The sequence below is a fragment of the Amblyomma americanum genome, chromosome 11 (genome assembly GCF_052857255.1).
Source record: "Amblyomma americanum isolate KBUSLIRL-KWMA chromosome 11, ASM5285725v1, whole genome shotgun sequence".
Classification (NCBI taxonomy): domain Eukaryota; kingdom Metazoa; phylum Arthropoda; class Arachnida; order Ixodida; family Ixodidae; genus Amblyomma; species Amblyomma americanum.
In genome coordinates this window covers 79,055,806-79,070,215 of record NC_135507.1, presented here as the reverse complement: position 1 = coordinate 79,070,215, position 14,410 = coordinate 79,055,806, and the positions used below count along the sequence as shown (strand labels likewise).

General features: G+C 45.6%; 1 protein-coding gene across 1 annotated transcript; it reads left to right on the top strand.

Moving 5' to 3' along the window:
- Window positions 1–468: 468 nt before the first annotated feature.
- LOC144109741 (serine/threonine-protein kinase PLK1-like) lies at window positions 469–13,215 on the top strand. Its single transcript, XM_077642535.1, has 5 exons — window positions 469–561; window positions 7,910–8,026; window positions 8,766–9,078; window positions 9,912–9,928; window positions 13,117–13,215. Exons 1-5 carry the CDS (start codon window positions 469–471, stop codon window positions 13,213–13,215), a joined length of 639 nt encoding a protein of 212 aa, XP_077498661.1.
- The last annotated feature ends 1,195 nt before the right edge of the window (window positions 13,216–14,410 follow it).

Sequence of the window (14,410 nt, the reverse complement as noted above, 5' to 3'; positions counted from 1 at the left end):
TGGCGGAGATAGTACGGGGTGTTCACTGTGCCCATTCTAGCTTATCACCAACCAAGTGACAAGTCAGCCTTTGCTGCTGGAACAGGTTCTAGTGAAGGTGTGGTAAGATAACCGAAAAAAGCTATATTCCAAGGAAATGCCGAGCATGTTGGGTGACCTGAGGGTTCTGGAAGGACTATTCCCGAAGCAAGTTAAGGGAAGGGATTTCTGGGGCGCCTACAATAGACTACAATAGGGCGCCTACAATAGGAGGGTCACACCCGACTAGGTGCGGCCACTGCCTGGATCTCGGTGTCGAGTGGCGCCAAACAATAGCGTGGCTTTTTTTCGTGCACGTGGTACTACCTCTCCAAAACCGTCCCGCAGCGGTCAGAAACGCCAGTGTCGAGCTCAGTCGCTGGTGCCTGTGTTGAAGTGTGCATTGCAGCAGTGGAAAGCGTGGAGTCGAGATCGCGTTTTCTCTCCGTGATGGCTTCTGCGCAGACCAGCGACGAATTCCCCGGGGTCGTCATCGACACGAATTCCCAGACGGAATACACCCTCGGCAACTTCCTCGGCAAGGTATGTCGCCTTATGACAATGGGCCCGGTACCTTCTACACCGCAGAACGTTCTGGTACCATTTTAGTATAGTCTAATTATAACAACACCCCGTGAAAGAAGCTAGAATATTAATTGCTGCTGTCGCTTTGTGCGTCGGGAAAAACGCAAATATGTTTTGAGTGCTCATATGCTGCGCGAGTGGTTAATGTGCAGCTTTTGGCAAACGTAACCATGCCAATGAAGTCAGCAGTGTAGAGCAGCAAGAATGGCTCCCCATAAGCTCTATATACATTGTGTTTCACTTAAGACTTCATTCAATTTTTAAGGTAGGCGTATTGTGTTACAAAGGCGCTTTTTTCGGTGTAGAATTGTGTGCGGTGTAGTACTCCAGAATAGATCTAAGAGATGTGAACTAGAAGGCTGGTTGACCAAAACTCAATAGTATGTACGTTTTAACTACTGCTGTTAGGTTCTGTAATTATTGAGAGGCATGTAGCCCACCCTTGCCATTATCTATATGAGTTTTGGAATTTCGATAACGCGGTGACCTTCTGCGCTCTGGCCGAACGTGTTCTGGTTACATCCTGCCCAAACACGTATGTTTTCGAGAAGATTGCAGGAAAAGCAACCTCTCTACTGCACGTAACTCATTGAAATAGCCTAAATTTTTTCGGCCACAGCGCCGACGGTAACGGCATTTGAGCAATTTTAAGAACTGATACAGGTACTAGTTATGAAGGGCTACACTCCTCTCGATGACCTCAGAGCTTTGCGATATTAAATAAAAAGTTAACCATTCATAATTAGTTAACCAGACTGCTGGTTAGGACTTCTTTGCAGTATTCGAGCGTAGTAGACTGCTTACTTATAATAAATTGCACATCTACAACAAAAAAAACAAATTAATTTTCACCCAACGTTTCGACGCCGACTCGGCTCCTTCATCAGGGGTTACGGAGGACAGTAACTAGCGTCTTTAGGTATTGAGGGGAAGAAGAAGTCAAAGGAACGAAATCTTTGATGAGAAAGGCGAGGGGGGGGGGGGGGGGGGTTAAGGCTGTTAGTCACGTCGCACCGTGGGGAGGAGGTCAATGGCGACTTTTTTTTCGTTGAGTTGAAGAGGGAAGTCCCTGCGCATGTACTGGGGGCAGGATTCCTTTTGTGCGATTAATGTTGTTCGGGGTGGTCAACACCGAAACACAACGACCACACAAAAGCAAACCTGTGCGACTTGACTAACGGCCTTAGCCCCCTTCCCCCCTTCCTCCCCTTCTCCAACGCCTTTCGCTTAAGAGGGCTCACCAGCTACGAGGCAAATCAGATTTGAACTTTTTCTGTCGATAGATGGCAGCGCTTAAGTACCACAAAACAGAGGGAACTTCTACTTCCTCTCCAAGTGTGTAAATTCTACCGCGACACGAAAGTGTTAGTTTTTCCGCGAACAAAAAGTTGGGCTGACAACTTTCTGTGTATATCCTGCCAAAGCTGGTAGACAGAAGCACAACTAGATAACCCCTCTCAAGGGGTGGTGGTCAGAAAATGGACGTTTATCCAGTAACCCACCACTGAGCTGCCACAAGGAAAAGTACGTTTTGCGGTTTAGGTTTCCCTAAGCTCCCTGGCATCTTTTCTCCGAAAATTCATACACAATAGTAGGGTGCTGTATACAGCCTGTAGTTAGAAGCAGTGTTGGTTTCGCCTAGCCAGAACAGATAAGTGTGAGTCATCTTTTGACACAACTTGGGAACACCTCCACTTCGGCCGGTTATTCCGTATACCGCGTATTCCCCCGTCGCCACACGCTATGCAAGCCTGGTGACCGTGTACGAGTGTGGACGCTGATTCGACGACGAATTTTCGTTTAAGCATCCGGCCGATGCTTTTTTGAGAGAAGTAATGCCGCGAAACTGTTGTACTATTCGTTTGTTCGAGTTCAAAACCGTTATCATCGTTATCTGGAAGGATTCAAGCCAGGCGAAACTATTTCGACATTATCTTGGACTGTTGTAGTGGATTTTAGCGCATTAATTTGAGGACCCTCTGCGATGACCAACGAGCACGTTTGTTGCCATCGACGTCTCCGAATTCAGTTTCTTTATGGACGATACTCACTTCAGTAAATAAATTACTGTTGAAATACTTCGTTTCAATGTCTCTCCTTCACTGCTTATAATTTCTGATCGGAAAAAATTAAAGTTTGGTAAAAGGGTGAGATGTGTGGTTTTCAAAGCCACTGCGATCGTCGTGTTGCTATTCTTGGTGACTTTGAACGCAAATTTCGACATGGCACAAGCTACTTCCAACTGCTCTGGACACAGTTGCTATTAGTGGCTTATTTTAAAAAATAATGAAAATTGCAATTTAATAGGAGAAAACATGGGCGCCGAACACGCCAAACGCGTGTGCTCTTTCTGTACATGAAAACGGCAGCACACTTGATTTCTCATGACGTCACAGGTTTGAAAACGAAAATTCCATACCTACTATGGTTTCTGGGAAAGTCGCATTATGCGCCCTGTTTTCTTTGTTTTTATTATATTTTATAATTTTATGTATTATATATTTTATATATGTATTTATATGGCGTCCCTTCCGAGCGTTTTCATGAATGAAATCTGCGACTTTTGGAAGCGCAGTGCAGGAGGGGCGACTAGGTGTGGCGCATATCGAGGCGTCTCTAATTGGGAGAAGAAAGATGGTTGGGGAAAGCTTGACACATGCGAAACCGGGTCAGAAGCAAAACTGGATGATTTTGCCAGCCACGCCATGAACGGTTGACATCCCGTTATTTACACTACGGGGATGGCTATTCTGAGTAGGGGGCTCGGAAACCCGTGAGCTCCTTTCTGCAGACAAGGTGTACCGACGCTTACCCGCTTATAGTCGACAGTACCTGCACTGATAACGTCTGGGCTGAGATATGCATGGTCGGGAGGAGAATTAGAGAGAAAAGACCGACACTCGACTAAAGATTCATTAGAAAACCGATGTTTCGATGCCGATCCGACACATTCTGGTTTCACTAGCTTGGAGCCAGAGGCCAACGTTCGCTTTGACCGGGTTCTCATGACGTCGCAGTTGCAGTGCAGCAGAGGCTGAGCAGGAAAAGGAAGGAGGCGGTCATTTCACCGTTTGATGGGGGCTGTTGCACTGCCATAGATAGTTGCCCGCGAATATAGCCTGAAATCTCAGGTGATTGGCAAGCGCCTCTGTGAAAGGAGGTTAATGGCTACGTCATGACAGTTTCCGCCATTAGCGCTATTTACATGAACACGAGAGCGTCGGGTCGATTCGGGGGCGGGTTCAGCATGGTCAATCCGACTCAACTAGTGCGAGTTTAACGCATTCGGTTTTAGTGATTCGAGACCGGTTCAACTGTAGCGACACCAAGCTTCGAGTAAGCAGTAGCAGCCTCCAAGATTGAGGCACGCCATCGCGGTATCGGGGGCGCGACGGTGCACGTGAAAAGCAAGCTCGCATTTATCATCCCCCCCCCCCCCCCCACTAACCCTACTTTTCGACTCGACTGCGTTTACAATCATATCGGGTAAGGGTCGAGTTGAGTCAACCTACCCCTTCTGGCGGAGTTTTCTGGACTGTACGCTTCCACTCTCGAATCGGCGCGCGTTCACATGAACCCAGTTCCGGTTTTCGGCCCGATAACCAAACAACCAGGCCGTGTTGGGTTCATGTAAGTGCCGCAATTGGCTCGATGGCCTCCTATGAGGAATATTTGGAGCTGCATTCTTGACTTGCATCGCCACCTGGGTTACTGCGCCCCTGCCCTGGGAGAGTAACAATGCTGTTCTCCCGCACTGTCCTGAATAGGGAGCCCCCTTCCTGTGTTTTGAAACTAAGAATGCCTTATTGTGTGGCTGCTGGGAGAAGATAGGGGGGGCGCTTTTGGGTGTGGTCTTTAATCTCACTGCGTTTCCGCGCAAGCTCGAGCCAAAAAGAAAAACAGAAATCCTTTCTGAATGCAGCCCAAACAAGAGAATGGATGGAAAGAAAGAGCTTAAGTGCGTCCAAGTTCAGAGTAAAAACCTGCGCGCATGAACACAGACAGCCAAGGGGTTAGTGGTAGAGTGTAGTAGCGACAAAATATTCTAACTCCAGATGGAGCCACGTCCATTGTTAAATTTGGCGAGAATTTCAAATATGCGCAGAAAATACATACACAACTTAAAAAGCCTGTAAAACGCATACACTACTGCCGGTATGATTGAAATTTCGGCTTGACAATCAAGAAAGAAAAAGGCAGAAAATTTTATGAACGAAATTGTTATATCTGGTTTAGTTTTTTCTCGAGATGACATGAAAGAACGACATATCTACAGGTGCAATATTTATTAATATTTACCTCTGATTTGTAAAAAAATTAAACTTAAAAAATAATATCTGTCCGCAACAGTTCCTCTATCCTCTAAAGAACAAAACGCTGCCACAGACCTCATGAAAATCGAGCAATTTTAAGATACGCTAGAGCTTCTGAAAGTTCCCATGTATTTCCCAAGGACACTGCCACTGGTGAACCCGATTAAAGACGCTAGCTACTGCCCTCAGCCACCCGTGATGAAGGAGCCGAGTCGGCCTCCAAACGTTGGTTTAAAATTAAATTTTAGGATGGAGATGTGCAGTTTATTATAAGTCTTCAAACCCCACCTGACAAGCAAATCTGAAAAAAATGTTTAGTTTTCAGAGCGCTTACAGTGTTATGCCTGTAAAAGCGGTCTTCTAGCTCAAGAAGCATATTTTTAAAAATTGTGTACTGCGTGAGGTGAAACACTCCTGTCGCGGAGTCCTTAGGCTTACCTTTCGAGACGTTTTAGACTTGAGCTGTACCGTAATGTCTCCACTTTACAGCTGAGAAGCAGGTCTCATTGTTTGATACCTTTTGGCGAAGACGGCTCTAGTAGTGATCAGAATACGGTTGCTTTCTCGTTAGGAGTCCTGACTGCGGGCGGCTCTAATTAACGAAATTCGTTAGTGCGACTCTTAAATCAAACGATCATAAAACAGTTGGACAAGGCATCTTTATGCAAAGCAGCGTCTTGTACTAAGAGACCGGTTCACCTGAAGAGCGCCGTGAGGCAAGGGAGTAAAAGAAGATAGAGGTGCTTTAGTGTACAGCACCGGAATAATTTCGACCATTTGGGACCCGTATTGGTTAGAGGATATATTCGCCTTATTATGAATCTTGCTATTCTTAAACGCAAAGGGGTGAAGGATTCTCAACAGAGGGTGAACAGTTCCTTCAGACGAAGGCCGAAAGTCGTTCTGCCCAAGTGGCCAACCTATATATAATCCTGCCTGGGGTGTACATGTTGCGGGAAAGAGGGCGAAGTGGCGTTGTGTTCGCCGCTGGAGGAACTCTCGTGAGGGAAATACGCTGCTTCTTCCTCGAGTTGTACTTCAGTTTTGTGTCTCTAAATCGCCTATACAGGAACACTACAAAACAGTTTAGTGGAGAGCCGCCTTGTAAGAGCTTTTCGTAAGAGTTTTTCGTTTGCGGGGCGGACGCAGGGCAGCACGTCATGTCGACCGGACGACTACGATTGGGCAAAACCGGGAAGAGTTCGGTTACAGATGAGGTGTTTTTGTGAAAAGTTGTCATTTGAAAGTCATATTACTTAGTTTATTAGTTAATGCGATTCTCCCGTTTTCTGACGTCCCCTAATACATATGCCTTACTGTGCCAATAAAAGGCATCTTAATACCTCATAAAGCCTATTGCGAACGACTACTGGATAATTACGCTAAAGCACTAAATTCTTGCACTTTTCCTGCGAATTTGTAAGGACTGCCTCCATATTCTTGTCTGCTGTGCTTTGTGAACTGAATCATACCTTTGGGACATACCTGCTTGTATTCGTCCCAGATGTCTTGAATTTCATGCTGTGCTCTATTTTTAGCACTTAGGCAATAAGCCGATTTCGCCCTCGAGTGAAGGAATCCACTGTTTGAGTGTTTGTCACACAGTGCGACAGCATTCGTCCCTAATTTGGATGTCCATGCAACATGGCTGGCATTACTTTTTCAGGGAGGAAATGCGCGCTGCTACGAGTTTGTAGACAAAGAGGCAAACGTGGTGTACGCAGGCAAAATCGTTTCCAAGAGTCATCTTCAATCGGACGTCAACCGGCAATATGTGAGTTCCTACATCGCTCGTCTTCCTTCTTTTCAGTTTATTTGAAGGAATATTCCTAATTGGACACTTAGGAGAAAAAAATGTTTTTTTTTATTTTAGAGCGAGAGATCTCCTCGGGGTACAACTTGCGGTTTCGATATGGATGAGGCGATTACCTTCAATGCCTCACTAGGTCACACCGAACTTCATTGCGTGGTGCTATGTTCCAAGCTATGGTAGTATGACCACGTGATCATATGCCCACTGGGAACCTCACCCCGACATTTTGATTTGAGACACATGAGAGCATGCTTAACAGAGCTTTCGCTCGTTTAACAAGCTTCAAGCCACATTGAACCCCGGCCATTTCTTCTGGCGACGCCACCGCAGCAAGGCGGGCAGATGCACCGGATTATATGAAAACGAAAGTAACGAAGGAATTGCTGCGGCATAGGATTTGCGCGCAAGTTCAAAATGAGTTGCACCCTCTACAGAATGCCAAAGAAAACATGTATGATCAAGGATTGGCTATTTTCTCCCCGTCCTCCTCCCACAGTGTTCCCCTGCCCACGCTTACGACAAAATGACAAGACGTCAGAGCCAGCTGGTTCCAAGCGTTTCGTATATTTGGGCCCTGTGGCCATTTTCTATTCTGATACATTATCCACGTTCGATTTCGAATCCACTTAGTCCTCTCCAATTGGTCACTGTTTTTCAGTCATGCAAGTGCGGTTTTCAGGCGTCAGTGGAAAGCAACCGAACCATTGGATGTTATACGCTGAGGTCCAGTCCCATGTGAGCCAATGGTGACGTCGATTCCCGGAGACGCTTGAAAGACGCGCCAGCTTAACAGAACAAGTGCGAAGTTCTCTAGATTGGAAATGGATTGCGGATACTTATAGAATATGGCTCACACGGTAACGTATCGAGACAGGCAAAGTTCAATCTCTCCTTGTCGTATTAATGCTACCATAAATTTTCCTGCAACTCTTTGTCAGCGGAAGAGGGTCACAAGCATTGGACAAAATTTACACCTGGTTTTTACAACGCAAATAGGAACACAGGCACATATGTCAAGTTTGATCTCTAGTGACCGATTACCTTTGCCATGAGCATAGCTTTTGTCATTTCAGCGTACGTCTTTATTAATCATAAGTACCAGCATCTTCGTCCACCACTTTACCTTCTTTACGTTTCGTACAACCTTTTGCGAGATTACTAATTAATTTGTTGTCTACAGCTTGAACAGGAAATAAACATCCACCGAACTATATGCCACAAGCACGTCGTTCGCTTCCACGGCCACTTTGAGGATGCCAAGAACGCCTACATCATCTTGGAGCTGTGCACAAGACAGGTGTGTTAACATTCCTTCTTTCGGTGGTATATTTCCACTTATTTTCCTTGCGGTGATTAGAAAATGTTGATAATGTCATCAATGTTGGTTTTCATTTCTTTTAATGGTGCTTAACGTCCCAAAACAACTGAGGCTGCGAGGGACGCTGTAGTGGAATAAGTTTTGAATAATTTAGGTCACCATGGGTTCTCTAACGTTCACTGACTTCGCAATTTACATGAGCCTCTTGCATTGGCGCCTCCATCGAAATGTGACCACCGCGGAGACTTTTGCGTAAGAGGCGTTTTCTCTCTTATGCAACTGACGGTATTTCGCTTATTTAGTTTTAAATGCCCGATGAGAGGATATTCAAGGTTTTCAGTGCTCCAAACTGCTTCTACGACTGAAATTAGGTGGCTGGAATATGTATTTTGTTGTTTATTTGTTCCGGTAATTTTTGCGACAAAGGCCACATTGTGCTCTTGAATCATAATTTAGGACGCAACCAAGATATGAAAACTGCCTTCGTTGTTTCGAAAACTGACATTTAATATTGCGGTGTGGGCACTGTATTTTGTACAAAGAAAAGAAATTACTTCAATCAAGCTTTCTCCAGACTGGGGGGATTTGAACAAGTGTGCTAGAGTCGTCATGTCCCGTTCTAAAACCTGAAGGAATACGATTTTCGTTGTCATGTTCTTAAGCGTGTCTGTCCTTCAAAGTTCTTTCCCAAGCTTCATTAGCGGAATTTTTCCCGCAGTCTCTGGAGGAGGTGCGCCGGTGGCGCAGGATCCTGCCGGAATTCGAGGTGCGGTACTTAATGCGCCAGCTGCTCCGCGCCTGCGAGTACCTGGTGCAGGAGCACGTAATCCACCGAGACCTGAAGCTCGGAAGCCTGCTCCTCACCGAAGGCTCGCAACTCAAGGCTCGCAACTTCGGACTCGCCACACGCGTCCACTACGAGGGGCAACTCAAGACGTCCATCTGCGGCACCACCAACTACATGGCCCCCGAGATGCTGACCAAAAGGGCTACAGCTACGAGGCGGACATCTGTGCCGTCGGGTGCATCATGTGAGTCTCACCTGACGACTGCGCAGAAGTTGTTGCAACTGTTTAGTAGTTGATGCTTACGAAGACAGCTCGGTGCACATCGTACAGGTGCACCCGTTTGTAAATGTATAAGAGGGAGCATTTAAAGCCGGAAATGTGAATATAAAAACTGGCAAATCCTTGCCTATCTTGCCTTCTGGTGACAATAACGAGGGAAGAAATTGTGGCCAGGGCATTGTTTCAAACGGGCGAAGCAAATCGAGCCAGATTTGGGAGCGGTGATGGGTTGCTTTCAAACTTCGTAGCTCGGTTCGCAGTGGGGTTATGTCGAGTCAAATCGATGTGAATTTTACGAATGAACTAGGCGCTATATTTAAATGGTTGATTTATTTACAGCAAATTCGAGGAGCTATAATTTCTCGTATTTCAACTAGTTGCCGTATCCCGGACAGTTGAATTGCTCTTGTGCACTCCAATATGTTGACAGGCGCAGTTTTATCGGGACAAAGCACTTGCGGATACCTGTGGTAGATTTCATGACCCTTATTTTCGTTCTTCTTGAATCTTCGTGGTGCTTTAATTTTCGGTTGCGAGAAAACCAAGGAATCAGTAAATTGGGCGCTCATTATCCTAGTGGTGTAAAGCAGCGCAGCCTGGACTAGAGAAAGAATTAAAAAGACGTCATATGCGCTTCATCCTTCTTTCCTATGTTATCCAGTTAAGGATGTTTCTCACAACTAACAGCTTGCGTCACTAGCCCAAACTAGTCATTGCAACCCTCACTGCAACAAACTTGGCGGGCAGTCGTCTGCAAAGTCCTTGCGCTGACACGCCTGTTATGTTGGGATTCGCAGACACCGGCCGCCAGGCGGCAAGTGGCGTTAAATCATTTGCCGAGAAAGTACGATTGAAAACGTGTTGACATGATTATAAGGTACGGAACCGCGTATACGTATCTTCCAGGACGGAAATAACGATTGCTGCAGAGAAATTATTATCCATAAAATTGCTATAAGCTTCCTCTTCATGTTAAAACAATCAGATCATGCACTTCACGTTCAAAACCGGACACTTACGTGCATATCGAGCGTCGTTTGACCGCACTTACGTTGCCATTTCGCGGCTCATGGCCGGTAGTGGTGTCGTAGCATGGCTGTGCCCGCACTGCTTCAAGCTGTGTGGTGCTGAGATGGTGGCCGCCGCAGAGTGCGCGGATTCCAGCGGACACTGACAGACCGCAAACTCTTTTCTGCAGGTACAAGCTACTGGTGGGACGTCCCCCTTTCAGTTCGTCGTCTAGGGCGACGACCATGGCCAGAATCTTGAGGAACGAATTCGAAATCCCCTCGACTGTCTCCCCCGAAGCGAGCGCCCTCATCCGATGGATTCTCCAACCGGAGCCGACTAGGCGGCCGAGCATCGAGGCCATCATGCACCACGAGTTCATGACGAAACGTAAGGTTCAGCTTGCATCTCTGTCTGTGTGCTGTGTGCTGTGCTGCCTCAATCATGGTTAGTTTATTGTACTGCGTCAATCATGGCTTATGGTTCAGCAGCCAATTGATATATATATATATATATATATATATATATAATATAAAATCACCAAAAATTGAAGAAACATGACAGGATTTAATTCACGACGTTTCGGCTGGAGGACCAGCCTTTTTCGAATGTAGTACAGCGTTTGAAACACGCAGTTTTTATAGAGTATGCGCAAGGTACTATTTTACAAGTTTACAGCAAAGCACGAGTTCAAAACACTAGGGGGGGAGGGGGGAGAGAAGAGACCAGGAAAAACGTTTTAACAAAGGAAGAGAGAGAGTCGGTGACAATCTAAGAAGGGCTCTCCTAACCTGAATGCAGGTGTTCCCAAGGAGACGAAATTTTTTTTTTTAAAAAACAAAAGAATATATATATATATATATATATATATATATATATATATATATATATATATATATATATATATATATATATATATATATATATATATATATATATATATATATATATATATATATATACGATAGTCGGGGTAATTCAGACGTCAGCGCCAATTGTTCCTGCAGTAGGCTACGGAAAGCCAGCTGGAGCATTGTAGTGTTGTCACGGAAACGGTATGCAGCCGAAAGAACTTTATCTCCGATAGCGACTCGAACCCGCACCGGCGGTAAGAAAGCAGCTTCGTTCCCCGATGCCTCAGAAAATTCAGCCACCGAAATTAACTTGTCACGCTGCTTGCATGCCCACGATTTGTTCTTTTTTTCGTTATCAGGTCTCCTTCATTCGCCAGGTGCGCTCAAGTACAGTTGAAACCAAAACTATATAAAGTGACTGACGTGTTCGGCTTCCCGAGGGTTGGTTAGGAGGTGGCGATCTTTTTAACGCGACAGCTTTAAGGGTCCTGTTCGGAGGAAACCCAGTGTACTAGTTGGTGTCCGCCGATTCTCATGACCCTGCTAATGCGATAATCCCTGAAGTCAGTGGCAGATGAAAGAGGATAGTCCAGTCCCTGCATGGTCCGGGATAGTCGCCTCTCCATTGTGGCGCCGCTCCGTGCATTGTCTCATATGCAGGGTGGTGAAAATCGTCCTAGCCTCTGGTGGGAGGGGGTCCGTTGACGGGAAAAAGCCGCTTTTATGTTGACTTGTACGCCACAATAGCAGGTCCAGAGGGATCGATCAATGGCCAGAGGGGGATAGTCGGTGAAGGTGGAGAATCGGTCGATACCATTGGCTGCAATGTTGCATTTTCCACTTCGTTCTTGAGTTATATCCGATTATAGCACATCTCCTGAATCAGCGCCAATGAGTCGCTTTTATATGGGCACACGTTTAGTGAGTAAACTGCATTCTTTCCCGGCTTTCTTGTTTCTGTGTACGTGCGGAGCCTGGTGCGTTCTGACGCCACGGGCACCTGAAACTACGTCTAAGCGTAACTGTACGCACCGACAAATTTCTGTGGTCGCGCGTAAGCACTGATCCGACGAGTACCAACCCCGAGCAAAGAAGCCCGTTGCCTTGTCTGTTCCCAGCTGGCCTAGCGCGAGCGCTCCGTCTCTCGGCACTGAATGCTCATCGTCGTCTTCCATGTATAATGGAATGTGGTTTCGCACTGATTCGAACGTATTAAACATTATTAAACATTATCTGTAGCTTTTCCTTTTGCTTTAGAAGAGCGAAGTTTTTCGCGATAAAGTACTGTTGATATGAAAATTTCTCAAAGATAAGAGAATTTGTTGCCGGCTGATGCAGCAATTTTTGTTCACTGAACAAAATTTTATGGCTTTGACTCGCAAGAACAAAATCTTCGATATCAACTTCGTGTCGTTCTCCTATGCCCGTGATATAATTCACATTGGGAAGAACTTCTGTGCATAATACAGGTAACCAAAACAAAAAATGCCAGCAAGGTTACAACGTATGCCTGTAACCGTGGAAATCGAAAAAGTGAAATGGGTTCTGTGTGCATGGCGACAAGAAAAAATAGTTTCTGCATGGGGCAACATTCAGTGTGTATTGCAACTGAGCGTGAGTACAGCCGGCCTGTGTACCCTAGTTAAGGTTTGTGAGACCCACAGCGCCGTTACATGCATCCCGCTATGCGGGCTTTGAAGAGTTATCAGCATGGATTCCTTTTACAGGCGGATTTTAAAGGGTTTAGAATGGAGCCAGCTGAGCTGCATATCAGAAAGCCCTCCATCGAATCTACTGCAACTAGTTATACATCGATGTAGCTTTTCAGGCTAGGGTACAACTTCTTAATCACTTGGCAGGGTGGAATGCAACTCTCATTGCTCCGAAGCATCACCTCATGGACTGCGTGGAAGAATTTTCTACAAGTGCATACATTCGCGAGATTTTTATTTGTTTTTTGTGTTAGCACCTATTATTTGCGTTCACATTTACGAGGTTTGCTTTTCTGACTACGAATAGCAACGTGCGGGTCTCAAAAGGTCCGCGACCTCTTCTCTCCAGAAGTGCTAATCACCCAGACTTGTTTACGGCATTGATCCATCCCCGCAGCCCCTGAATGTTTCTCGCCATCTGCTTCCAGGGCTGCTTCCTCCACACCTGCCTGCCTCATACGGAGGCACTCAGCACCGCCCAGGACTCAACAGACCGGAGACACGCGTCGCAGAAAAACGAAGGTTGAGCTGAAGTGGACAGCGTCCCCGATTCAAAAGTCCCACTTGGAAACGGCGTCGCTTATTCAGTGGTTCAGCAGCGTCACATTTTTGTTTTTCTGCTTTTGCTACTGGTATTGTAACCATTGTTTTATTTGCACAATGCAAGATTTGTGAAGCTTTTATATTCTTTCAAGCGCTAAAAAATCTTTCTTGTTGTTGAAATGCACTGTTAATTCTTTGCCATTGGAGCACATGTACAGATGATATTTTTGACAATGCCTCTGTCTTTACTGCCAAGCCTGTTATACTTAAGTGGCACAGGCAGGGGCCTATTGGTTTACATTCCTTTTCTGGTTGCCCCCCCACACATATGTCTTTACTGCCAAGGCTGCGATTGGGCTCCAACTGTAGACTGCACTGAATCAGTTCTAATCTGTGATACGGCTGTAATGCGATTTTAACTTTCGTACGCCGAGCTTTTGAATAAATATCTGTAGTGTATTTCGTGTATCCGTTTGCAATTACTGCAGCTGCTGGATGAAGACTATTTATCGTCTCCTAGAGCAAAAAAAAAAAAATGATGGTAGGAGGCAGATCTTTTGAAGCCCACAAACTGCAGAATTTCGATTCCAAACTTTGTTATCCCATGAGGCCACTTAGTGGAGGTTATCAGATGGTAGCACCAATTATGACCAGTACAGCCAGGTTCTGATGGTGCCGTATGAAATTTGTTTAATTTGTTTTCAGTTATTTTTAATCCAGCACGCCCTTTAACTATGCCCTATAGCAGGCGGGCATGCCCAATTTGTACACTCAGTCCCAAGCGACATCGAGAGAAGTGTAAAACACAACCACACGGCGGCAAGCAAAAATAAATGCTGACAGCAGAGTTAAAAATAAAAAATAGTGAGACCATGGTTAAGAGATGAAAATATATACGAAAGACTCAGTGGACGGAAAACTATAAGGTGATTAGTAAAACTATCAACAACATGAAGTGATTTATTGTTTGTAGAGATTTATTTCTATTTTCCTAGGAAGTTTTCATGTGACATCTGGTGCGCCGATATTGGGCGCAGAGTCCAGAAGCAGCGCTCTACGCGAGAATCACGTTTAAATATGGGCGGATAAAAAAACGACCAGGTTTTTTCGCCGTGTTTCTGGTCCCAGATATGGTGGCAGCTACGGCGTCATGCGAATTTTGGGTATACTGTGTAGATA

Bases quoted from the DNA above. Each gene is read 5' to 3' on its own strand.
- LOC144109741 (XM_077642535.1), top strand. From the start codon at position 469: ATGGCTTCTGCGCAGACCAGCGACGAATTCCCCGGGGTCGTCATCGAC. The intron at 562-7,909 runs GTATGTCGCCTT...TGTTGTCTACAG, and splicing joins TCGGCAACTTCCTCGGCAAG to CTTGAACAGGAAATAAACAT. The intron at 8,027-8,765 runs GTGTGTTAACAT...TTTTTCCCGCAG, and splicing joins TGGAGCTGTGCACAAGACAG to TCTCTGGAGGAGGTGCGCCG.